This window comes from Pelmatolapia mariae, unplaced genomic scaffold (genome assembly GCF_036321145.2).
Source record: "Pelmatolapia mariae isolate MD_Pm_ZW unplaced genomic scaffold, Pm_UMD_F_2 NODE_ptg000113l+_length_46586_cov_1, whole genome shotgun sequence".
NCBI lineage: Eukaryota > Metazoa > Chordata > Actinopteri > Cichliformes > Cichlidae > Pelmatolapia > Pelmatolapia mariae.
The window spans coordinates 1-27,804 of record NW_027051823.1 but is presented as its reverse complement, the minus strand read 5'-3'; the positions used below and the strand labels follow the sequence as shown (position 1 = coordinate 27,804).

Sequence of the window (27,804 nt, the reverse complement as noted above, 5' to 3'; positions counted from 1 at the left end):
ATCAACTCAAGGTGCCTAAAATCTTTAATCCTGAGCCTTCAGCTGGTTTATATTTGTCAGGGAGTTTTCTCCAGTTTTCCATTTAGTGGACGACTTCACACCTTGTACTTTTGGACACTTTAAGTAGATGTCAGCAGCTTGTAACTACGGGGTGAATTTGGCTTATATCCATTAAATTCCAGTAAACATTTAAGTTGATATAGTTTGGAACTGTGCATGGAAATAAGGTGAGAAAATTCAGTTGCTTAACAACAGTGGGTGTGGTGTAGCATTAAATCCATTTTATATTTAAATATAAACATAAACAAAAGAGCCACATAGTATAAATATATATGTTCATTAAAGTTTTTATTGCATGATTATTGGCAGCTGTTTCCCTAAGAAGAGAAGCTCAGACCTCCCTCTCCCCAGCCACCTCCTCTAGCTTATCCGAGGAAATACCAAGGCGATCCCAGGCCAGCTGAGAGATATAAGCTCTCCAGCATGTCCTGGGTCTGCCCCGGGGCCTCCTCCCGGTGGGACATGCCCGGAACACCTCACCCAGCAGGCGCCCAGGAGGCATCCTTGTCAGATGCCTGAACCACCTCAGCTGGCTCCTTTTGATGTGGAGGAGCAGCGGCTCTACTCTGAGCCCGTCCCGGATGGCTGAACTTCTCACCCTATCTCTAAGGGAGAGGCCAGCCACCCTTCGGAGGAAACCCAGTTCCACCGCTTGTATCCGGGATCTCGTTCTTTCGGTCACTACCCACAGCTCGTGGCCATAGGTGAGGGTAGGGACGTAGATCAACCGGTAAATTGAGAGCTTCGCTTTTACACTCTTCACCACAACAGACCCGTGCAGCGGCCGCATCACTTTGAATGCATTTATTTTTGCTGTTTTATCTTTCAAGTTTTCATCTGAATTCTAAATTTACAGCATTTTACTGCTTATTTGGAACATTTTTAAATTTATTCCTGAATTAAATGTTGTGTAGCTGCAATATAAACTCCACCTGTAGAAGAACCTCTTTATGTTCAAGCGTACGGATGTATGTAGCTGCACAGCGCTTGAAACTGCACAGTTGGCGTTGAGCACCCATAATTTCGTTATACATGTACATAACAGTAAAGTACTATTCTATTCTATTCTATTCCAGTGCCACCTCTCATTATAGTTACTTAAAATGTTAATTTAAAAGTTAATTAACATTAACAGAGAACTTTTTCTCCCTAATAAATAAATTAGACTTCTAAATGAATTTGAAGAACTGGGTTAGCTAATGACAAAAAACCCTGAGCCCCCAAAGTAAACCTTTTATTATGAGATCATATTTATTTGGCCTTAACTTCAAGCCTTTATCCTGTTCAACTAAATCAGTTAAATTTGTAATTCTGTTATAATTAAAATAAAAATCCTGAGCCTTGAAGATATTTGCAATTTGAATGTAAGTAAGCAATGAATATTCACAATATTCTATTATTAATATTCTATTAAGCCCCAAGAATATTTCAAGCACCATTTTTTACAAGCCAGCTCACCTTCACACAGAACACATGTGGGACCAGGATGCGTCATTTCACAAACTTCCACCACAATTTACCAAAAGCAGTGCAAATTAGCAGGGCACAGACGAGCAGACCTGATGAGTGATTAATATCCTTACAAAAATAACACGGTGAAAGTGCAGCTTTTACACTCTGGAAACAACAAGGCAGTTCATATAAAAAACAGGCAGTGGACGAGAATGGATATGTTCTGATGTAAGTCCTGATAGGAACTCGCAATTCTCAACAAGACAGTTTATGTTGGATGTTGCAAAGTTTTGTGCATGTGCTGCAGAGAAAATACATGCAGACTCGTTTTGGTGCTCCGCATTCCACAGTGAATCCAAGAGAAACACTCGTAATCCAGAGAACCTGTGCACGTTCCTGTTCCTACACTCCACTATTTTCTTTTATCCAGTTGCGATATTTGGTAACTCGGGTATAGATGCCAGGTTTGTTCTTGCGAGCGCAACCTTCACCCCAGCTCGTCACGCCAGCCAGGAAGACCCGCCCCTTGGTGCTGGTGAAAGACAGGGGTCCACCAGAGTCACCCTGAGAATCAGAGAGGAGAGAGATTATTTTCAGCTTGGAGGTTTTCTGTGTGTCCCAATAAGCATTAAAAACAGGACATATTAAACGTTAAATTAAAATGTAAAAATGTTTTGACTGCTTAGACATGTGCTGTTTTGCAGTTTCCTATCTTTGTTTAGTCTTTTCTACAGAGCCAAATCAAAAATGGGCAGTATTTGCTCTGCAGATAAGACAGATCAGAGGATGCAATCAAGTGTCAACCTCAAACCTCTAAGCTGTGGGACTCCAGCGAACCACAGTGAGAGCATTAATACACAAAGGGTGAAAACATGGAACAGTGGTGAACCTTCCCAGGAGTGACTGGCCGACCAAAATTACCCCAAGAGCGCAGCAACGGCTCATCCAAGAGGTCACAAAAGACCCAAACAACATCTAAAGAACTGCAGGCCTCACTTCTCTCAGTTAAGGTCAGAGTTCATGACTCCACCATAAGAAAGAGACTGGGAAAAATTAAAGGGAACAAAAAAGCTTGTCTCAGTTTTGCCAGGAAATATCTTCATGATCCCTGAGACCTTTGGGAAAACACTCTGTGGACTGATGAGACAAAAGTAGAACCTTTTGGGAGGTGTGTGTCCCATCACATCTGGCGTAAAAGTAACAGCATTTCAGAAAAGGAACATAATACCAATACTTTTGGGTTTTGCAGGACAATGATCCAAGATAAACCAGCAAGTCCACCTCTGAATGTCTTAAGACAAACAAAATGAAGACTGTGGAGTGGCCTAGTCAAAGTCCTGACATGAATCTGACTGACATGCTGTGGTGTGACCTTAGAAAGGCATTTCCTACTTGAAAACCCTCCAGTGTAGCTGAATTACCACAATTCTGCAAAGATAAGAGGGCCAGGTTTCCTCCACAGCGCTGTAAATTACTTTGATTGCCATTAATTGCAAACGCTTGATTACAGTTGCTGCTGCTATGAGTGGCCCAACCAGTTACTAGGTTCACTGTTTCACACAGGGCCATGCAGGTTTGGATTTTTCCCCCCTTAATAATTAACACCTTTATTTAGAAACTGCATTTTGTGTTTAAGTGTGTTATCTTGTCTAATATTGAAATTTGTTTGACCTGAAACATTAAAGTGTGACAAACACAGAAACGTAGTTTATTTGTTTTAAACAAACAAACTTAAACAAACATCTGTCTATTACAAGCATTCGAGTTTGTACCTGACAGGCGTCCACGCCTCCTGTGAGGACTCCAGCACACAGCATGTTGTCGGTCACCGGGTCTGTCAGGAGACTCTTGCACACTGTGCTGTTGATGATCCGGACTGCTGCCTTCTGCAGTACAGTCGCCCCGAAACCTGATAGACAACAAAATTACTTCTAATAGCGCTCTGGTTCTTTGTCATGATCTGACTTTCAGATGCTCAAAGTTTGTTGTTTATTTTTTTGTTCTTGTTGCATTTTTTGTTTTTTTTGTTTTTTTAGATCAGTCACCTCTTTTATTCATCTTATCCAGTTACCCAAAAACATTTTAACGGACACACTGTACACCTCGCCAAGTTAAATTTTCGGCTAACAGTTCTTAGGGTACAAAAATACTCTTATACCTTTAAATGTAAAGTGGTGTATAAACACAGTACAACTTGAGAAGCTCCCAGCAGGCCAGACCCATTGCAGTGAGGGAGAGTTTAGGCTCTCTCTCTAACTTTAAGTTTTGTCTAAAGGGAAAGTTTTAAGCCTAATCTTAAAAGCAGAGAGGGTCTCTGTCTCTCACCTGCAAACTGAAAGCTCCATGGAAGAGGGCCTGAAAAATGAAGGCTGTGCATCTCATTTTACATGTAAGTATCCCACAATTGAACCAGCAGTCTGAGAGCAAAGTGCTGTAGTAGGGGGAATTTTATGTTGAGGAACACTGTTATGTTTACTATTAGGTCTTTAAGAACAATGCTTAGTGTTGAATCCACTGGCTGGCTGGGCAGATACATCTATGGGATCAGTTAAGTTTGTTTGTGGGAACGTCCCATTTCAGACAAACTCAAACTTCCACAACACTTCCAGTTTGGGATATTAGGAAGTTTCAGACAAGCTGTGTTCTCATCATTCTCATCATCTCACCTCCCTCCCTGGTAGCTCCCCAGCCAGTGATCCAAGCCTCTTCTCCTACTGGGAAGTCATGCGCGGGGGACGGCAGGCAGATGGGCCAGATGTTCTGGTTGAGCGTGACGCTGTTGTCCAGTTCCATGAGAGTGATATCGTTATCGTAGGTCTCACGGTTGTAGCCCGGGTGAACGATGATACGCTTCACGCCCTGCTTCACGGTCCACTTGCTGGTCTGACTCTGCTCGTGAAGACCCAGAAGAGCCTCCCATTGGTTAGCCTGAGAGAATCTACATGACAAAACAGCCAAGGAATTCTTTCAGTTCATTTATATCATTTGTCTGATTTTACATTAAAAAGCATATACAAGTACATTAAAAAAAAACCCTGTAAAATCTGTGGTTCACAGAATTCAAAGCTAGATCTCCACTAGAAAGGATGTGACTTGTATCTGGTTTTGGGAGGACTAGTTAGAGATCAAATCAGCAGGATGTATAATGTACAGGAAAATACATTATTTTGTAGTTAGTGATACTGAAACAGCCAGTCTGTAATCATGCTTCTGTGATATATAAGAAGTTATTGGAATTCTGAACTGCAAAGAAACTGTTGAGTGCATCTCATAGTTTTAGATCACTCTACACGTGTCCCCCACTTATACCCATGCTTCTACAAAGTGTATGCAATCTAGTTGAAGGAGTGTCCTTTATTTTTACAGCGGTGAAAAAGTCACAGTGGATCAAATGTAGTGAACAGTACTGGTGGTGAGCAAAGATTGATTCAGTATCAGTAAGGCTCTCATGTTTTCAGCGCACTCTAAGCTGACAGATGATGGCACAACCACAGTCCCAGTCATTTCTACCTAAAGTTCATCTCTGACACCTCAGTTCGTTACACAGGAACACTGTGTTCACAATCTAAACAGGGATTCACAGTACAAAGTGCCACGAATGATGAGTGCTCCACAGGCGGCTGGCTGGTCTTGCTGCTCACTTGTAATGACATATTCATACTTTAAAAGTCTGAATTCAGCCTCTAAGGAGAAAATTTCTCTGTTATAGTTGGAGATCGAGTTCTCATCAACGGTGATGGTTAACAGAGAATTTTGGTCTGAAACAAAAGCTGATGTCTGCACAAGTCTGACGTCCACATTGAAAATAGAGAGCACTCAGTGTAAGTGGTGAGAACAGGGACCTACATCAACAGTGGCTCTATTTGAGAAGATGATGTTAAATTGGATGAATAAAGAGAGAGATGAGCAAAATTAAAATAAGGTTTTAGATTTTTCTGAGGTCTGTTTCTAGAACTTTTTAATCACACTTCATATCAGCAAACACTCAGCCCTGTCATTTCAGATAGAGGAGCTCCTACTTGTCCTGAACGCAGTGGGCGGCGGTCAGCAGCCAGCGGTCGCTCAGCACAGAGGCTCCACACACATGTCCCATTCCCTTGAAGTGGAGGCTGACCTGCCAGGGCCACTCGCCCTCCCGAGACGCTTGTCCTCCCACAATGCGAGAGCTGCGGTACGGCCTTATTCCGCACTCTGAAAGCACACATACATACAGGCGTTACCGCTCAAGTCACTAAACTCCATACCACAACCATCTGTAGGCAAGTGTGTGGTTAACTTACCACAGTTATCCTCATCAGAGTCGTCGGTACAGTCCTGCACTCCATCACACTCTGGGTTCATTTTACTGGTGCAGAGTTTGTTTTTGCATTGGTAGGTGAACTCTGAGCATGTCTGCAGCACTAAAGCTGAAAGACGAGAGACACGTGCAGTATCAGTAAGAAACTCTGACCCACAGGTATCCTTTACCCTGAAATGCTGTTTGATTAAAGATTCTCATGAAAACCATACATTTTCTTAGTTCTTATTTGAACTTTACTTCTTACATTTTTCACATTTGGACTCATCAGACGCATCACCGCAGTCATCTTTTCCATTGCACTTCAAATTCTCTGCAATACAGCGGCCATTTTTGCAGGAAAACTGCCCTTTGCATGTTTCTGTAAAACAAGAGAAAAATCACTTATTTACTACCCTCTACTCCAGTGTTTAATTTGACCTGTTGCTATTTTAATTCCAGAGCGTTTTTAAAGGAGTCTGTTTCAACTAAAACAAACACAGGCCAGTCTTACACCTTTTTTCTATATACACTACCTCTGCATGTCAACAGATTCTTATGGAAATGTGATTGCACAACCCTCTGGTCTGATTTGCCTGCAGTGCTTCCTACATTCCTCAACAAAACTGGCTATACTGGCAGAACAACCTCCTGCATTATCTGCCACCTTGCATTGTCCTGTTTTTATTACAGTACTGTTTATGCACATATTACTTTAAACTGTATGGAGAAAAAAATGATAAGATTTGCCTCTTGCTTTGGCAAAGTTTCAACTAATTCTTCTTACTGAAAAAAGGAAATCTATTTGGTTTTTATTATTTCCCTCAACTTGAGTGGCTTTATACATTTTTTATAAATATATAAAAAGTTTAGTTCAGTTTATTCTCCTTTTTTTAATCTCCTCAAGTTTCTTCTGATTGGCTGCCCCTCCCAAATATAAAGGATTTGACTGGCAGGCAGGCGGGGCTAGTGTAAGTGCAGTCAGACCATATTTGGGATATTCTCTGTCACTGATAACACAGCCTGAGTGTTTAGTGCGATATTCAAAACTTTAAACGATGTTTAATATGAACATCAACTGCTAATGGTCCAGTTTATTGTTTCGCTGCACTCACCACAGTTTTCTTCGTCCGTGTTGTCTCCACAGTCGTCCACCCCATCACACAGCCAAAATTTTGGTTTACAGTGACCATTTTTACACTGTATCTGAGACGCATCGCACTCTAATGAGGCACACAAAGAGAACCCAGCATTGTTAGGGACAGAAAAGATGACAGACTGAATGTGACTGCCAGCTCATTGAAGAGCATTTTCAGTGTGCTCCTTTAATTTCATTCTTTTCAGACAGAAAGAAGTTTGACGGTTTGGACTCACTGCAGTTGATCTCATCGCTGTCATCTCCACAGTCGCCCCAGCCGTCACACCGCAGAGTGTTATTGATGCACAGGTTGTTGCTGCACGTGAACCTTCCCGGACAAGCTGATAGGACAAACATAATAGTACCTAATTTGTTTGCCTGGTTCAGAGAACGCTACAGTCCTTAAATTAATCATGTATCCTTACGATTGTTCGGGGTGAAGGCCTCGTACTCAGCAGTGAAGCCCTGATCAACGTAGGAGGAGTCCGACTTAAATGTAATGGTCATCTTGTTGCTGTTGATGGTGAACACTGGGCTCTTCAAGTCACTGCCACACAGCCTATAACAAAAAAAAAACAGAAAAGCTAACTAGGTTACATATTTTACTTACACACACGCACACACACACGCGCACACACACACGCACACACACACACACACACACACACACACAGACATAGAATTCAACTTTATTGTCATTGCACATGTCACAAGTACGAGGCAACAAATTGCAGTTTGCATCTATCCAGAAAGTGCTTTAGCAATAATATAGATATAATACAGAATATAGATTTATTATAGGTATGTTACACGTATGAAGGTATGTTATGAATATACTATAACTTTAAGTATGTACAGGCTGTAGCTGTAGTGAGTGTACAAGCTATGTACAGGTTGTACATATGGTTAAAAATATGAAAACTATACAGATTGTAGATATACAATTGCGAGTTATAATAAACAGTTGTAAAACTGTAATTATTGTATTGTACAGTATGATTGTCTACACAGCATTTACAGTAGTGCAGTTATCTACTTTTTCACTCATTTTCAGTCCGGTCCTTGTACCCGACCATTGGGACAACATTTTTTGGTTTATTAAGCCACTCACTAATCATAAGTGACTAATCATGACTAACTTATCAACCATTCAAACATCAAGGCAACAAACTCACGCAGTTTGGAATTTTCCAGATTACACAAGAACAGGTTTTACAGAGCGATTTAAAACATTACAATTTCTGGCTCAAATTGTCACAATGTACTGAGGAAGAGAAGACACAGAGTTAAACAGTGAGTGTCTACAGCCATCTGTAAACAAAAAAAAAAAGGTATTTGGTTACCAGTTCAAAAGTACGGAATTATCGTGAGATTTTAATCCACCATACTCTGATGAGTATCTGATTAGCAGCAGCATCGACAATGCAGTAATGCCGAAAAGCAGACAATGGAAAACTATCAGTAAGGAAACTGGCCTCACAGAGCCTGGACCTCAACATTACTGCAACAGTCAGTAAACATTTTGACAGAAATCAGAATAATCAGCAAGTATCCAAAGACCTCTGAAATGATCTTCAGGAAGCCTGGAGAACTATTCCTGAAGACGACTTCAAGAAATGATAAAAACACTTGTCAAAGAATAAAAGGTAACCATTCCAGGTTGTTGCCTCATATACTGTATTTCCATGTATTTCACATCACCTATTTCCCATTCTTCAAGCTAAATATAAAGAAATTGGTGGTAATGTAAGACTTTTTCACAGCACTGTATACTAAGAATAATCTTTTTTTAAAGGCATAACACTGCTCGTTACTGACCTTTCACCGTTGATCTCAACATAATCATGGCCGCAACCTTCAGTTTTATTTCCCAGCGAGAACTTGTTGAACAGAACCTTCAAAAATTTGTTGTTTGCAACCTGAAAAACAAAGTAAAAAACAATTATGAAACAGGAGTGTAAAATATTTAAAACATGATCAACTAATAAAAATAAGTCCAATAAATACATTTTCTGATTTGTGCTTTTAATAAATTTAAAATGAGCAATGATGGAAAAATGTCATTGTCGTCATCATCATCATCATCATCATCATCATCATCATCTATGGGGTTTATCTTTATAAATGATAATTATATTGTTTTGCTGAAGACCCAGTTGGTCAGTGTAAGAGAAAAGTTAGTTTGGTTCTGGGTCAGCTAACTGAAAAGTGTCATTTCAGTGGCGGGAATGAAATTCAGTTAAGAAGTTCTTGTTCAGGTTGGCAGTGAAGCATTTACACTTTGTGAACAAAGCTTAAAAATCAGGAAATAAGATTCATAAACCAGGAGCAAAGATTTCTGCATGGTTCTGTTTCGTCCTCAGCTCACCTGGAGGCAGAATTTAAAGTTGCATACGGTCATGTTAAAAAGGAAACTAAATGTCCTGCAAATTATTAATTAAACAATAATCAAGCCAAAATACAAGAGTGCATGGAAAAAATAAGTACACTCTTATTTAAAGAGTCAGTGCTTGAGTAATTGAGCATCAGCCAGAGTGAGTGCTTCTATAAAAACAGGTGTTTTGGCAGTTTGCTGGTCTTTGCTGGTTGTTCAGGTGTCTGTTAACATGAGTCTGCTGGAGTGCGGTCCTGGGAACAAATAGGATGCTGTGCAGAAGCCTCAGTAAAATGAAGGCTTACCTCGATGTTCCACACACATGTGGTGCGAGGAGGGTAGTTGGACGGGAAGAACGGTGAAGAGATGGAGCCTTTCTCTCCGGTCAGCGTGCCGCCACAGTCTGAAGAACGCACAGTTCATAGTGACATATTAGATCATCCTCAAAGACTTTAGCTGCAGAATTAATAGAGTTTACCCCGAGATAGCATCCTTAGATCTGACCTTTAACACATTTATTATTATTATTATGTACTGATTGAAAAAATTTTTCTGTAATCTCTGAGCTGGAAACATTAGGCAGTCCTAAGATTTCTGCTACTGTTGCGTTTTGCTTTGTTTTTAACACACATTCAAGTCACACATTTCATGTCTTTTATGCCCAGTGGAAATATTTCACAAAGACCTGACAGCTGTTCAGAAGAGGTTTGATTTACTTAGTGTAGTCTGAGGAATCGGGGAGTAGTTTGCTCTGAAGCCGGGGAAGTTTTTCTCCTCATTAGTGACCAGCATCAGCAGCATGACGTTTCCAGAGGAGATGAAGGACAGCGACTGGTGAGGGTATCCACACTGTCTGAGGGGAAAAGGGAGAGACAGAAAGAAACCTTTAGTGCTCCTGGGGCCAGGTGCATAACGCATGTGTCAGCACAAAAACCGTTTTAATGCCTTTTCCCAAACACAAACTTGTGACTTTGACCATGTAAGACAATAAAGATGTACGAGGCATCCACTTTCCCTCCTCTGCGTATGCCTGACATGTCCCTCTGACATCCTCATTTTGTATCCTGTCCAATTATAGTCACTCTGAAACAACTAAATATATATCTCCATATCTTTACATTCTCTCCATAGTCTCTGCCAATATATATTTATAAGTCCCTACTCTCACTTTCACAGTCCTGTCCTGATAATAATAATAAAATAATAATAATGAATCAACTTTTGATCATTATTTAGAATTTTTAAAAACACTAAAAACCACAAAATGCCTTTTTTTTAAACCTGAGCCAGTGTTTCAGGGTAAACATATTCAGGAACCTGGTTACTTTAGCCCAAGCATCATTTTATGATAAAAATGAACAGCTATTAAAACACAGAATAAGAATATCAGCCTGTTTTGTTCTCTCTGAGATAGCTGACACTTTAAATTCCAGGAAGAGATCGTTCGACTCACTCTGTCATAGCGCGTTTCTCTATGGGGACGAGCGAGTCGTAGATTTTGATGAAGTCTCGCTGACAGTCGTCCTCCAGGATCAGGTCGTCAAAGTCGAGCTGGATTCGGTGTTCCGGGTCTGCCCGAAACTTCCACTGCAGGTAGGCGTTTGAAGGGTACGGAGAGTTTGGAAACCCCGGGGACTCAACGTGCCCAGAGTTTTCTATGTGGATGTCAAAGCTTTTCCTCTCTGAAAATATGACGAGAAGAATATGTTTTACGATGAAGTTCTGTTTTACGATGAAGTACCCCAGCTGTGAAACATGCACCTTTAATTTTTTTGGGGACATTTTAATAAGTCAAACTTTACATACAGAATTACAGAAAGAAAAAGAAGTTCCCACCACAGAACTGGTTTATACCTGAAAACTTGGTTTTGGTCAGGCGTGGATCTATAGCTGTAAACACAAAGATAAATGTGTTAGTAAACCACATATCAGTTTCTCATTACTAATTAAAACAACAATAGCAATTTTAGCATTTGTGAATAAACTTTACTCGATGTTTTTAACAAAACTGTGGCGGAAACAGACGAAACAGACGTATCGTAGCGGGATGTCTTGGTGTCTCAGTGTCGTCATTGGAAACGAAAGCTTAGCAGCCGTATTGCAGCTTCTGGTTCAATCAGCTGCAGTTTTTGATCATTTGTGAATTGCAGTGAGACACAAGTAACATACTGTCTGTCACCAAATGTTATAGTTATGATTATACATATACACCAGGACTATGACTCTTATTACATATAACTATATATGATCCAAGGGTTTTTGCAGTTTAACCACTTTAGGAATCTCCTCTCTCCTCAGTCTTTAACAGTGTCCAGCATCATGTTTGTATGAGGAAAAGAAGCTTCTAGAAAATGTTTCCCCATAAGAAAAGATAAGAGCTGAGTTAAACAATCCACTAACTGTTAGAAGAGACAGTCATCTTCAAAATATCTGCACGTAAGTCAAATATACTTGAATTTTTCCAAGAGTTGTCAAAGACAGCACAGTGCTCCAGGTTTAAAGGTTCATATCCAAGCTTAGATAAATAATAATTTTTACTTTTCAGTGTAGGCAGATGAAGAACAGACATATGTAGAACAGCAGGTGATTAAGTGCCCATAGTGAATACGAAGCTAATAATAATTTGATTTAAAAAAAAAGCTTGAAAGTTGTTTTTGATGAGCAACCTTGTAGAAAACTATTCTGTGTGAATCTGTGAGCCGTCAAACCTTGTGACACGATGTCGTTGACACTCAGGGTGTCTGTGGGTTTCAGCAGGAATCGTCCTTTTCCCCCCTCCTGACTTCCTGCCGGAGGCTGCATAGACTCAATGGCTTCATCCAGCGAGGCTTGCTGAGGTGGGGGGACATCAAAACTCTGATTCATAATAAGCCACAATGGTGTTCGGCTCGCTGTCGCCCTCACTGCACAACAGGACACACAGAGGATTTGTACAGACTTCATTAAGTGCAACAGAGAAGCATTTGCGCAATATAATTCAGCATTACAGGTATAAACCAATCAGCCGCGTCAATACAACAATCCGATTAGTACTGTGTAGGTCCTTTTGCTCTCTGAACTATCAGAGCGTGGACTGGACTTATTGCCTTTATTTCTGACCCCTTAAAAGATCCTCATTAATATTCACTTTGCACATCACTGGTGATATTGTTGTGGCTGGCTGGTACACGCTGTCTCTTTGTCAGAGTCTCTTTCACATTACCTGAAGGCCTGAACGGACGAATGGTTGAAGTATCTGTCCAGCACTGAGTTTTTGGAGTACATCAGTTTGAGCTGAAGGAGAAAAAGGTCACATTATGATACCTATTACCTTTATGGCCTCAACAAATAGAGAAACACATGACAGAGGAAGACACAGAGCAGAAGTGGTTAGAAATAACATCAAGGTTACAACTGAGACTCGCAGCACACAATCATGTAGTGACGCAGAGTGTGCTGTAATGGATTTTGGGGAAGTAGGTCCTGTTAAAAGGCCTGAAAAGATTAGTCTCACTGAAGTGTAGGAGTGCTATCACCTCTGCCTACTGATAGTGCTGTACGTTGGAGGGTTCAATGTTAGAAATGTGTGTTTCTAAGTTGAGGGTGTAACAGATGCTGGTGAATGAAGACAGCTGCACTCCAAGATACCAATTATACACTAACACACACACACACACACACGTGTCCGTTCCACTATACATGCATCTCTATTTCAGATTGTTCTTGTATGTCTTCTAAATATTTATTTCTATCAAAGAGCAAACCTGAAGGTCTCATGATGAATGTATTTGAATTCAAAACATGTATAAAACAACACGTATGGAAAATTCCCATGATGCTTTGGAACTGTCAGGTCTCACCTGTTTGCTGACCTGAGCAGCCAGGTAAGTGAACTCAGAACTGTGGGGATTCTCATACTGTGGCAGGAATTGCTTGTTGTTGATTTCCATGGAGCCGATATAAATTCTCTTCATTTTCACATGCTGGGGCTCTGAAGACACACAGAGATGTTTCCAATATCTTTATACACAACATTCTGATCACAACTGTATATAATTTTTATAACAATTTTATGGATGAGTTTTCCTCGTAACTCTTTGGATTTCAGCTTGAAGTTAGGCTCTAGCTTGACTGACAGGTGTGCCCTTACTGAACTGGACCTCTCTCTCTTACAGGACAAATAACACTGCTACAGTTGTGAGAGGAAAGCTGGGGTAGTTTCTTCACTCATTAGGGAGACGTCCTAGCTTTGCCGAGGGTATTTTTATAGTGACAAACTCTTCTAAATTAGCGAGACACCATTTCCTCTCCAACTTACAGGTTATCTGCATCAAGGTGTGTATTTGAGATTTATACCAGGGAGTCAATTATTATGAATTTGAAGCTTTAGTTTTCAAAGCAGCCACAGTATCCAGAGTTGTATGCAGCGAGGACGTAACACTATTAATAAGATAATCGACCGCAGTGGGCGTAGAGTCCAGGTAGCTGCTCTGTTTCAATTAGAGTTTACACCTGCCTGATATCCTGTCTGACATCAAGCCGCACAGATGTGTATTTTCAGATCCAACCCACAGCATCAGGTTAGGAAGACTAAGCAGCTGTACAGCTGAATGTAGTTTGATAAAGTCAGCTTACGGCAAAACAGCCCGACCAGCAATGCAGTCACAGCCAGAACACCAATCACCAAGGCGACTCCTATCCCTGCCCACTTCTTGTTGCATGACTTCTTCTCCAGGTCCTTGTGATCTGGAGCCGGCAGAAATGCTTCCTCAAAGTCATTGTCCTGCATACAGAGATAGTTGGAGAAGACAAAGTTTATCAGTTTGTTCAAGACTGTACAAAATCTCAAAGTGGCCTCAACATTTTTGTTTTATTCAAGGCCAAAGTTTGTTTTTTTATCTTTGTTTTTTTTAGCAGGTTAGTAGACAGTAGATTGTGGGCTATTTACTCGACTGCAGTATTGAATGATGTTCTCCAGTGACAGCAGCACAGCGCTCCGTCTAAATTCAACAGTGCCCCAGCTTTTTGAAGACGCTGCTGTTCAGCGTGTTTGTATTTACTACAGACTCTATATAAAAATGTAGAAGACTCACTGTGAGATTTGCAGTTTTTAAGGATTAAAATGTCCATATTGGACCACAGAGTGGACTCCTAAGTTAATGGGTAAACATAGTGACCTGAGTAAGTTATTAAACTATATCCATATACATCACAGCCTGTCTAAGAATCGCTCATCCTTATTCAGGGCAGCTGGAGCCCATCCCAGCTGTCACAGGTCGACAGGAAAGGTACACCCCTGACTGGTCCATTAAAAATAGTAAATAAAAGGCACCAAGTAAAATGGAGTGCTCCATCTGACCCCCAATTTCAAGCATTAAAGTCATCAAAAAGAGGAGTTATAAAAACAGCTATTATGACAACTAGAAAGCTAGCCACACAGGGTAAACCAGGTTTTGTATAACAGATGCAAACATGTTTATTTCTGTTGTACAGTTGTGCCCTTTAATACGGGAGTCTGTGGCGACTGACTTAGTTTTTTGCCACTTGTTCAACTGTGCTTCCTGTTTGCAGGTTAGTGACAGATACACAAAGGGCTCCCAGTTCACCTCATGCAAATTTGACTTTTGTCAACTTTTTCACAAGTTTTGTGTTTTTACAGCCACAGCTTTTCAGATTACTTTTCAAAACTGTCTGTTTTGTGCAACAAACATATGTTTGATGCACATTTTCCACAAAACTACAAAAAAAGAGAAACGAGAGCGAGCACTTGCATATGTACCTCCATTTCTTTCCATCAGTCTTTAGCAAATATGCAGACATTAAGTTCTTCCTCCTCTCATGTCACTGCTGATATTTTGAAAGTAAAACAATCCAGCAGTGTCAATGGAAAAAAAACACCTAGAACTATTAACTAGTGCTACAACAAAGTGGAGTCAGAATATACAGTGAGCACAGCAGGTTTTAAGAACCAGGGACATCACCCCAACCTGATACTTTGGTTCAAAGTTGATGATAAATTTGTGAAAAGGTGTTGCCTTTAGTTTTTAGTTGTACTCGTAACTGTAAAGGCGGCAAATGAAGACACAGTGTGTTTTTCCAATGCACTGTAAACCTGTTCAGCTGTGTCAAGCAGGGTGTTGCTGCACAGGAATGTCTCTATGACTGTTATGAAATGCCAGCATGTTGTATCCTGGACACACCATTAGATCTCTAATACAGTGCTTTAAAGAGCTGGTTGATGCCTCATTATAGGGTGTGACATAAATGCTCTCCCTCTCCCAAAAAATCATTTGTCTCAAAGGTAAAATTGTGTGAAGCACAACCCTAACTAACCCTTCCACAAACCCTGACATAATGTGCACATCTAACCACAATGTGTGATTAACATTGATCTCTTTAATAAACTAGATATTACGCGCTTACATAGAAGATCCAGAATTACTGACAAAACAAACACTGTTTGTCTTCAGAAGATAGAATTGATATCAGTATAGTTTTGCGCAGCTTTTCTACCAGGTTCTCGAATGAGCTCCAGCTCTATTCTGGATTCTTGAAGCCACTTGGTAAAGACGGCCTAATGTTTCTATCGGTTCTAAGGAGTTCCATTATAATAATCATCAATAACAGGATTTGGGAAAAAACAAACAAACAAACAAACTGAGACTCTACTCGAGGATAACAGGTCTTTTATCTGTGAGGTAATCATGATGACTGTGAGGACAAAAGTGGGTTAAGTGATCATTTAAAAAGCAGATTTACTTGACGTTGAACTTGTACAAATGGAAAATTATAAAACAAGCAACAAAACAAGAGCATCATGAAAAAAAGCTGTTTTATTTCAATTACATTCTTTTAATAATCATTAGAAATCAAAACTGGAATTCACATCAGAATTGGATACATTTCAGAGCCCTAGTCTACTTAATCTTATTAAATGAACAAGGTTAAGGTCAGTATTAGTTTACTAATTAGTTACTACTTTCATGGGGAAAAACACTTTGTAAGCCTTATTTTTTAATATTACAACTGGCAAAGGGCAAGAAATAATCAATCTAGTCCAAATACTAATCACTCCACTGACGTCCACACACCTGCAGAAACACTGGTGGTGAGATAAGAGTTGTAAGGTTGCTGGGCGTAAGCCGAGAGACGGTGCACACCCTGGACCGGGTGCCTAACAGTGGGGTTGTTTGTGCCCAGGTCACTGATCACAGGGGACCTTCAAACTGTGTCCACACATTACTTACTGACAGGTGTGGAGGAGGTGAAACCATCTACATTCTTTCAATGCCTGAGCAGTGTTTAGTCTACTTCTGGTTTCACATTAACAAACATACAAACACACATACAGTGAAACTATATAACGTTGCCACATTAATCAGGCACTGGAAAATAACTGCTTTCTTTAGGGTGGAAATTTGAGATTTATTGCTTCAATCCATCTGCATGTCAGTTTCTCAAGTTAGATGTTTGATCAGAAAATGTTAATCAGCTCATTATTATATAAAACACCAGAAATGAGAAAAGAACAAACGCTGATGTCGTTTCCAGCTCTTTGATTATTAAAACTGAACCAGGCGCCGTTCTGTCATTTAAACACCTAATCAATAAAAGGTGGACACCAAAATCCACCCTCAAAAAGTGAAAATATGCAGGTTCACTGCCAGAGGCGCGCCAGGTTTCAGTGGAGTTCAACAGAAACCAGTGCTCACATTACTCGAACAGATCGCACTTAAACCAATAAAACCCGCAGTGTGACGTGGAAACAGGTTCAGCCTGTGTTGTAAAGCTAATCCAGAAATCCTTCTGACATTGTGCATATCAGTACTTTCATAATTCAGATATAAATCAATCATATTTATGTTTTTTAAAACCTGTTCCTGGTGTGACGTCACTGAGAGGTTACCATAACAGGTGTTGGACTTACCCGTTTGGGACTGAACTTTTGTCCCGAATCCAGCGAATCCATTAGTCCCTTTGACTTTTTCTTTTTTCCCTCTTTTGTCGCTTATCGATTTTTTCTCCAACACTAAAATCGCAGCGCTGTCATGGCGGCGACAGGTGAGCAGCGGCAGGTGTCTCTCTCTCTCTCTCTCTCTCTCTCTGTCTCTCTCTCTCTCTGTCTCTCTGTCTCTCTTCCCAGCTGAGAACAAACGTAAACAGCGGTCTTCTTATTATTATTATTTGGATTTTGTCTTTTTCTGACAGGTTAGTTAAAGCTGCTGTAGCCTGGCCAGAGCCGGTGGTGTTTCTGGGTCGGTGTCAGAGCGGGTTCTACAGCGAGAATGAGGAAACAGGGCAGGTCGGAGATCAAAGGGAGCCCAGAGAGGAGGAGACTGTGTGCTGCAGGTGGAGCACACACCTGTTACTTCACCTACAGACTTCCCATCAGCAGCTAAACTCAGCGTATCTGGCCTCATTGCAGTTTTGACATAGTATTTTATTCTTTTTCATTTTATTCTATTCTATTGTTTTTCTTTTATGCTGCTCTTAACTTTGTGCCGTCCGCTTTCTGCCGTGACCAAGCAGATTTGACAGTTGTGGGACTAATAAAGGTTTACCTTATCTTATCTTTTATTTATACAGTGTGTACAATGTACCGTATTTATACAGCGCTGAAACAACAGTCACCTCAATGCACTTTATTCTGCATTATTCAACAGATCCTGCGTTATTATGATATTACATTATATTCAATCCAATAATCAGATGATCTCCCATGTGCACGTGACTTTTCACAACAAAACGAGGTATTAAAAACAAACCAGTTGCATCTACAGTAAGTAAAATGTTGTAATATGAATAAGAAGCACTAGAGGTCAGTGTTTAATCAGTTCATGTACCTGATACTGTGACACAAATGCTCACGTCAAGACAGCATTTTTGTCCTTTTCATTTGTTCTATCGTAGCTATCGTAGAACAATGAACACATCTGGTGTGTCTCCTGTTTTTCTCCAGATCATTAAACCTGATTACTTTAAAGCTGTTAGCGGAACAGTACTGCAGCTGGTAGAGTCTGTAGTAAGCTACTTTTAAACTGCATCATAATTAAAAAAAAAATTATATTATTATATTAATAACATGGGCATTTGTGGTTACTATAGGCATCCTTCATTTATCAGATATGCAGAGTGGTCCACCGTGGGGACTCCTTGTGACAAGGAAGCAGCTGAAAATATCTTCTTCAGTGATATTAAAAAAGATTTTTATTCAAAGAGTGTAAAGACACTGATAAAGGATTACATATTTCAAGTTCAGCCTACATCACCTGTGAAGTGAATAACTTGGAAAAAGTCAAACCAGGCAACAATCAACCACTTAATCGATCAGTTTAGCAAGGTGGCAAGAGTAGATCAATAACTAATGACTAAACAATATATGAGGAGGCCATTATGAAGTCATTAAATACTCAGACATTCTGTAATAAAAATCATGAAAATTACAATCAGATCAAATACAATGCTAATGGCATAAATCATCCATAAAAACATAAAACCCTTAATGAGTAAGAAGAGAATACGTTTTTTTTATATTAAATATATATTTAAAAATAATAATAAAAATACAATGACAATATTACCCAGAGAGGTGGAGATGTTTTGAATTCAGTTAGGAAAACACACGTAAGTACCACATTTAGTTTATTTATATGAGATTAAATTGAGTAATTAGGATATATACTTTGAGCAAACTACAGCTATGTTGCTGTTCTTTCACATATTTTAAAAGATACAGTACCGCACTATGTCTGCTCAGTCATACTGGTCATGCATGAATTTCTAAGTGCTCCTAGTGGGAGTTGCACCCTGCACAACACAACGCCCACTAGGAGCATTCATGGCTGCATAAACTACCTTTTGCCTTGAAGTCACATTTCTATGATTCATTTAAATCCTCTTCTAACTCTGTTGATGCCTCAGAGGTGTAGAATTGTCACTGTACCTGTCGAGTAAGTCCTTAAAGATTTTTAATACCAAAGCAACGTTTTGAGCTGTTGCAACCTGATAATAAATTTGGTCCTGTTTTTTCTAGAATTTGTGCATACTGGATTATTTATAGTTTATAAAATATTTGTTTGCAATTTTTACATCTGCAAGATCAAAGGCCAGCTGAGGTTAATATATGTAAATCTTATTAGAGGTCACAACTTATTTTTCTCAATGTGACAGTTATTAGTGCTACCATTCAACTGAGCATCTTATCTTAAGGTAACAGTTTAACTGTTAAAATTCTGCATTTGATGCCTTGTAAATGTGCATTTAATCATTTTTGGTATTAGGGTCATTAAAAAAAACAAGTTCAAAAAATGTCAACATCTGGCTCCATTTCCAGGAGGAATGTGTGTAGTCCATAAGCTTCTACACTCCAGTCTTCTGTTTTATCCAGCTGCGGTATTTGGTAACCCGAGTGTAGACGCCGGGTGCGTATATGCGAGCGCAGCCTTTGCCCCAGCTCGTCACACCTGCCAGGAAAAACCGCCCGCGGGAGTTGGCGACAGACAGGGGCCCGCCGGAGTCACCCTGAGAGAGAGCAGAACATTACAATCAACTAGGCTGACTTGCTGTGAAATATCTGCGACTGAGCTGAGTCCCAAGAAGCATCATATTACAAAACTTGTTATTCTAACAATTTTGAAATCCACTGTATTCTTAATATTCTGTTTTTTGATATTGTCAATGTGTTTATACAAAATGCTGTTGTATTTAATCAGTGCTGAAGCAACAGTCACCCCAATGCACTTTATACTGCATTATTCAACAGACTCTACATTATTATAATATTACATTATTCAATCAAATAATCAGATGATCTCCCATGAGCACGTGACTTTTCACATCAAAATGAGGTACAGTGGTCCCTCGTTTATCGTTGTGTTCTAAAAATAACCCCCAATAGGTGAAATCCGCAAAGTAGTCAGCTTTATATTTTACAACTATTATAGATGTTTTAAGGCTGTAAAACCCCTCACTACACACTTTATACACTTTTCTCAGACAGGCATGAACATTTTCACACTTTTCTCTCGTTTAAAGACTCTCAAAGTTCAAACCTTGGTAGAAAAATAAGTCCAGTATTATAGAATGAAACCAAAGATCAAACGCTGTTTTCAGGTGCAGAACATGGGAATAGACCAGCTGCGAGAGAATTCAACATTAATGAATCAATGGTGTGGAAGCGAAGGAAGCAAGAAGAATGAGTTGAGTAGAGTTTGACTTATCTGACTGTTTTGTTTCGCTTAATGTGCCTTATGGTCCGAAAAATATAGTAACTTCTACCTTCCTTTAACATGTCCAGAAGTCCAACTTTTTGTGCAATGTTTAGCATCTTCCTCTGCCTTTTGGGTGCTACTACAGGTGCCTTTGACGGTGCAAAACGTTTCATCGACAGTGTTGTTTGTTGGGAAGAAAACTTACAATCATACAGTACAGCACTTCAGAGTCACACTGCTAGCAATGGAAGATTTATGTATATTTGACCAGCTGAATGCATTCTGTACTGTACAGGAGACACAGTACGAGATTGATTGACAATGGTCTACGGCCAATCAGGACACAGAACGCAATGCGCTGTAAAAATAAAAATAAAAATCAGCGAAACAGGGAGGCCACGTAAGGTGAACCGCGTTATGGTGAGGGACCACTGTACTGAAAACAAACCAGTTGTATCTGTTGTAAAATGTGCCAGGACTATGTGATGTAATATGAATACGAAACACTAGAGGTCACTGTTTGATCAGTTCATTCCCTTTATACGTGTCATGTCCCTGCTACTGTGACACAAAAGCTCACATGAAGAAAGGATTCAAGAAAGCATAGCTATCGTTTAACAATGACCACATCTGGTCTGTCTCCTGTTTTTCCTCCAGATGATTAAACCTGCTAGCAGAACAGTCCTGCAGCTGGTAGTGTCTATAATAAGCTACTGCTGATGTAAACCGCATCACAATTAAAAACCAAAAAACTTCTGTTATGTAAAATTAAATAAATAAATAAATAACAATAGTTGCCGTTAAAGCTAAATTCATTTATTATATTTCATATACATAAATTGGTTGCTTCTACTGTGTAAGTTTCCCTTAAGTTGCGACGTCTGGTGCCGAAAACCTTTATACCATTTATTAGTAATTACCTTTGCAGACTGGTCTTAAAAATAATCAGAAGTTATTGTGAGCTGCATAACTCACCCAGTGGATTTTTTTAAGGTTTAAAGTTTTAGGCACCCCTTAACCCCCTTAACAGCACAGGCAGCTTCACTAGGCTCTACATCATCAAATGGACTCATCTGTGATCATACAGCTATGTGGTAACACACTCCCAATAAATTTTACTTCTGCTATATTATTTTTAACCTGTTTAGCACTAACTAGCATGTAGCTATGTGGAGCCTTATGGATTTAGCTTGCTAACCAAGCTAGCACTACCTACTCTCTTCATGCACTTCACACACTCTTCCAAACATGGTCACTTTTGGCTCCAGAAAATCACATATTTGAGAGCTATAAAGCTAACACTGAGGCTTTAAAATGAGTAGCTCACAAACCAATAGGTGGCAGTGAAGTGGCTGTATGCATCTTTTATATACAGTCTGTAGGTTCCTCTTTGAACTAAACACCCTTGTTTAGTAAATTCATCAAACAAATGCAGCTGTAAAAACCAAAACAGCAGTAAAGTACTTCACCTTTCCTCTCACTATTACAAGTTTGTGTGAATGATCTGTACCTTACAGGTGTCCACGCCTCCTGAAAGGACTCCAGCACACAGCATGTTACCTGTGACCCTGTAATTCAGTAGAATATTACACAGCCAGCTGTTGATGATCTTAACTTCCGCCTTCTGGAGGATGGCCGTCTCGGCATCTGACAGACAACAAAGTTGTGTTCTATAAAGCTTGTTGATGAATGACAAAGCAATTCACTACTGTTTGATCCTGTTTATGCTGGTTTAGAGGCAGCACATAAATCCTAATTTTAAAGTGAGGTTTATAATCAATCGTAGCTGCTAACAAGTTTCTAAACCTTGAACTCATTTGGTCACCCTCTATTTTTTACTTAAGTCATGAAAACCTTGCTTCCAGTGGTACACACTTTTGAGTAAGAAATACAGGCTAGGCAAACACATCTTATAGGCAACTGTAAAACAAATATGATGTCAACACAAACTCAAGTTGTGGATTATAGCTAAAACAATTGCTCTTCTGACCCTGTCTGTTGCTAGGTCAGGTTTTTTATAGCATGCTGGATTGCTCCTGAGGTGGATTCCTCAAGTGATAGATGACAAGCCTTCCCACCTGAACTGATTTTCCCTTCTTTTCCACTTGATGATCTGCTGCACCTTGCGGTATTGTAGGTCTGTATCACCCACACTTTCACACACAGCTGGTTATACATAAGACCACTGACATTTTCTCAGTCCCAATTTTTGGACTATACCCCTTGGACAAGTTTTATTTGGGACTGTGGATAATAAGCTGCTGTGTGGAATATTCTCCACATTTGAAAGGTGTGTGAGATCTTCCTTTTAATGGACATTGAATTTGAGAAATCTGTTTTCTATAACAGTTTAGGAGTCAGGGTGCACCCAACACTGAGAACTGAGAGCTAAGACTTGGCCAAGTCTTTATATTAGTAGTTTTATGTGCTTTTACCTTTATTTATTTTTTTAATTTCTTTCTTTAGTGAAGGTTACAAATGATCTTCTTATGGCCTCTGACAGTGGACTCATCTCTGTGCTTGTCCTGCTAGACCTCAGTGCAGCCTTCGATACTGTTGACCAAAATATTCTGTTAGAGCGATTAGAACATGCTGTAGGTATTACAGGTACTGAGCTGCAGTGGTTTCTATCATATCTATCTAATAGACTCCAATTTGCTCATGTAAATGGAGAGTCCTCTTCACACGCTGAGGTTAATTATGGAGTTCCACAGGGTTCAGTGCTAGGACCAATTCAGTTTACAAGCTTCCCTTTGGTAGTATCAGAAGACATACTATACCAATAGTAACACACACCAATTAGTTAAACTGCAGGAATGTCTTAAAGACATAAAGACCTGGATGGCCGCTAACTTTCTGCTTCTTAATTCAGATCAAACTGAGGTTATTGTACTCGGCCCTGAAAATCTTAGAAATATGGTATCTAACCAGATTCTTCCTCTGGATGGCATTACCTTGGCCTCCAGTAACGCTGTGAGGAACCTTGGAGTCATTTTTGACCAAGACATGTCCTTCAATGCACATATTAAACAAATATGTAAGACTGCTTTCTTCCATTTGCGCAACATCTCTAAAGTTAGAAATATCCTGTCTCAGAGTGACGCTGAAAAACTAGTTCATGCATTTATTACTTCCAGGCTGGACTACTGTAATTCCTTATTATCAGGAAGTCCTAAAAACTCGCTGAAAAGCCTTCAGCTGATCCAAAATGCTGCAGCAAGAGTCCTGACAGGGACTAGAAAGAGAGAGCAGATTTCTCCTGTATTGGCTTCCCTTCATTGGCTTCCTGTTAAATCCAGAATTGAATTCAAAATCCTGCTCCTCACATACAAGGTCTTAAATAATCAGGCCCCATCTTATCTTAATGACCTTGTAGTACCATATCACCCTATTAGAGCACTTCACTCTCACACTGCAGGCTTACTTGTTGTTCCTAGAGTATTTAAAAGTAGAATGGGAGGGAGAGCCTTCAGTTTTCAGGCCCCTCTTCTGTGGAACCAGCCCCTCTTCTGTGGAACCAGCTTCCAGTTTGGATTCGGGAGACAGACACTATCTCTACTTTCAAGATTAGGCTTCAAACTTTCCTTTTTGCTAAAGCATATAGTTAGGGCTGGACCAGGTGACCCTGAATCCTCCCTTAGTTATGCTGCAATAGACTTAGGCTGCCGGGGATTCCCATGATGCATTGAGTTTTTCCTTTCCAGTCACCTTTCTCACTCAACATGTGTTAATAGACCTCTCTGCTGAATCACACTTGTTATTATCTCTGTCTCTCTTCCACAGCATGTCTTTATCCTGTCTTCCTTCTCTCACCCCAACTGGTCGCAGGCAGATGGCCCCGCCCCTCCCTGAGCCTGGGTTCTGCCGGAGGTTTCTTCCTGTTAAAAGGGAGTTTTTCCTTCCCACTGTCGGCCAAAGTGCTGCTCATAGGGGGTCATATGATTGTTGGGTTTTTCTCTGTATGTATTATTGTAGGGTCTACCTTACAAAATAAAGCGCCTTGACACGACTTTTATTATGATTTGGCGCTATATAAATCAAATTGAATTGAATGTTTTTCCACACTTGTGTGAAGTGCGTTATCCCTGTGGTTGTCAAAACTTATGGTTCACTAAAGACAGCTGGTTCTTTTCAGTCACATTCCTGTCTCTGTCTCACTTAAACACACCCTTGTGCTCCTATAGTTGAACCTATTGGCCCATTAATATAATCTATTCAGTAATTCCCCCTTACTGTATTACATTGTCATCACCTTCCAGTGTAGAAAGATATTAACTTTGATACAGTGTTTCAGTACTTCTTTATTATCATCTCACCTCCCTGCAGGGTAGTCCCCCAGCCGGTGATCCAAGCCTCTTGGCCTGATGGGAAGTAGTAGGTGGAGGAAGGCAGGCAGATGGGTCTGATGTGCTGGGTTAGGCTGACTCTGGTGTCCAGCTCCATCAACGCAATGTCACTGTCTTCAGTGTATCTGTTGTAGTACCTGTGAGCAATGATCTGCTTCACACCCCTCTTTACTGTCCACCTCATTGTCTGGTTCTGCACTTGCAATCCCAGGAAAACCTCCCATTTGTCGGCCTGAGACAGCCTGCACCATGAAAACAGTTAGGGCTGTAAACAAATGCTTTAATTGTAATTGTAATGTAATTACATTTAAAATGAAGATGGTTCAAAAATATTCAACAAGGATTAATGCTGAGAAAAGACATGCCGTATTTAATAATGACACAGTAAACTATCTTTTGCCTTCATTAAGTCACATTTGTTTGATTTAAATTCTCTTGTAATTTTGTTGATGCCTCTGATTCTAAAATTGTCACTGTATCTATTTAGTAAATTCTTAGTCTTTAATGCCAAAACAATGTTTGGAGCTGTTGCAGCCCTCATAGTAAACTGACCTAAAGCTTGCTTTCAAAAAAAAAAAAAAGATTTTTAGACACAAAGAATTTTTTGAAGCATGTAAATATAATAACAACAATATAATAACAACCACTGCAGCCTGACGAGCCCAGCTGTAAGTACGCTATTTAAGACTCAACTGGCGAACACGAACACAGTGTACTGTGTTCGTGTTTTCCTCCGAAACAATAAGTTCCGTTGGAGCAGCCTTTCAACGCCTCTCTCTGTCTCTCGCTAGCAAAGTTGACCCAGACAGTAAGCTAGTTTTCGGCTACGAGCCCCTACGAACCCAAAGTATTAGCCAGAGGTCCCTTTACTACGGTTCAGAGCAGCGGACGCGGCCGAGTTAACAAAAGAGTATAAACAAAAAGAAAACAATTTTCACTAGCAGTCAAAAACAAATGTGTACACTTATGTCTGCATCTTTTATTTTGTTAAATACAAACAAATATAGTAGAAGTGCTGACATGTGTCTGGCCAGAAAGAGAGGACCAAATTGGTTTATTTGGTAGTTCAATGAAAGGCTTCAATTAGTTAAGAGCGTTCACTGTCTACAGGGTTTTTTTGTTATACAATATTGGAAATTGCGCCCTGAAAACAAACCACTACATTATAGAGAAATATTTTGTGAGTGTTTTCTGTGTTGGTTTGTCTACTTGAACACTGAAGTGACCCTCCAATGAGATATGGTGCCAGCAGTGGCCCGCGGCTGATTTTAGTTTGAGACTCTGCTTTAAAGGAATTTGAATCCTGGTGCCGAGGGAGGGGCCTTCCATATCTTGTGGAGTGGGAGGGGTACAGACTGGAGGAGCATTCTTGGATTCCCCAGGCTGCCACCTTGTATAAAGTGATGCCTACAGACTTCCATTGTGAGCATGTGCGGCTTCCAGGAGGCTCCCATTGAGGGTGGAAGGGGTGGGGAGGTGGGGTGCACTGCTATGGTCCCCTAGTTCTCTCTAAGCATTTTGCCACATTCTGCCTCTTTTTCTTTTCACTCTCTGTTGTTTGTTTTGGTGTCAGTGTTCATGCGAGTACTCTGCCTGGGTTCCCACCCTGCACACCTGAGGAACATCACCCACCTAGTGCTGACGAGCTATAACTGCGACTACAACTTACTTCCTTGCTGGATCGTTGACCTACCTCATTAGTGTCTTTCCCGGTGTCTCTTCCCTGGTGTATAGTGAGAGAGTGTTCCTACGTCTGAGAGAGAGCTTTTATTGTGAACTGGATGTGTGAACCTTCCTTCTATGTCCCCGGAGCCTTTGGATAACAATCCCAAGACAATATGTCTTGTGCTTTTTGGATTAAGTGACTGTAAAATAAATCCGTTGAAGTTTTAAGTTTTCACACATGGTTGCAGTGCTATACCGATAGAAAGTGTGGTTGGTTTGTCTGAAAGAACTAACTGTGGAAACTGTTGTACCAAGTGTGAAATAAATAAATAAATGAAATGAAATGAAAGAAGACGCAACTCCCATGTCTCGAGTCCTGCCAGCTCCATTGGATGTGACTAAAAGTTTTACATTTACAACAAGAAAGAGCAGATGAGATGGCTAATATTTTTCAGTTCAATTCAACTGTTTTATTTATATAATATGAAATCACAACAACAGTTGCTTCAGAGCACCATGTTGTAAGGTAAAGACCCTATAATAATCAAGACAAAATCCCAAACAATAAGTATCATTTGGTGACAGTGGTAAGGAAAAACTCCATTTTAACAGGAAGAAACCTCAGGCAGAAACAGGCAAATTTTGGAGTAGCCATCTGTTCCACAGAAGAGCTATATGCTCCGCCTCCCATTCTACTTTTAAATACTCTAGGAACAATGAGTAAGCCTGCAGTCTGTGAACGAAGTGCTCTATTGCAGTGATATGATACTATGGGGAACAGATGGGGTCTCATTCAAGGTCTTTTATGTAATGAGAAGGATTTTAAATTATATTCTGGATTTAACAAGGAGCCAGTGTGTAAGAAATATGCTCTTTCTTTTCTAGTCCTTGTCAGTACTCTCGTTGCTGCATTTTGGATCAACTGAAGGTTTTTCAAAGTGGGGCATTTATGTCCAGCACATCCCACATACTAGATCGTTAATCCACCACTGTTCCTTCCTTGGACCATTATAGGTATGTGGCGAGTTTCCTGCTGCAGGTGCAATGGACGTTCCTGCGTGGCATCTACAAACCACGCCCCGCCACAAGGTATATAGTGACCACTGCAGACTGGGAACTACAGGAGAGACAGTTTTGGAGATGCTCTGACGCAGTCACCTAGCCATCACAACTTCGCCCTTGACAAATTTGCTCAAATCCTTACACTTTACAACATTTGCAGCAATATTTATCACTTACTTTTATCACTTACTTGTAAACTGTAGTGTCTCGGACAGCATGTGGGCAGCAGTCAGCAGCCAGCG

At 40.2% G+C, this 27,804-nt stretch overlaps 1 protein-coding gene and 1 pseudogene across 1 annotated transcript; both read right to left on the bottom strand.

Moving 5' to 3' along the window:
• Window positions 1-1,924: 1,924 nt before the first annotated feature.
• Window positions 1,925-17,248, bottom strand: LOC134622645 (suppressor of tumorigenicity 14 protein-like; annotated as a pseudogene).
• A 2,390-nt stretch (window positions 17,249-19,638) lies between these two features.
• Window positions 19,639-25,077, bottom strand: LOC134622646 (suppressor of tumorigenicity 14 protein-like; the record flags this gene model as incomplete). The annotated part of the gene is made up of 3 exons (XM_063468035.1): window positions 19,639-19,800; window positions 22,000-22,136; window positions 24,806-25,077. Coding segments are annotated over 3 exons (571 nt in total), but the record flags the coding sequence as incomplete, so codon positions are not given.
• Window positions 25,078-27,804: the final 2,727 nt, after the last annotated feature.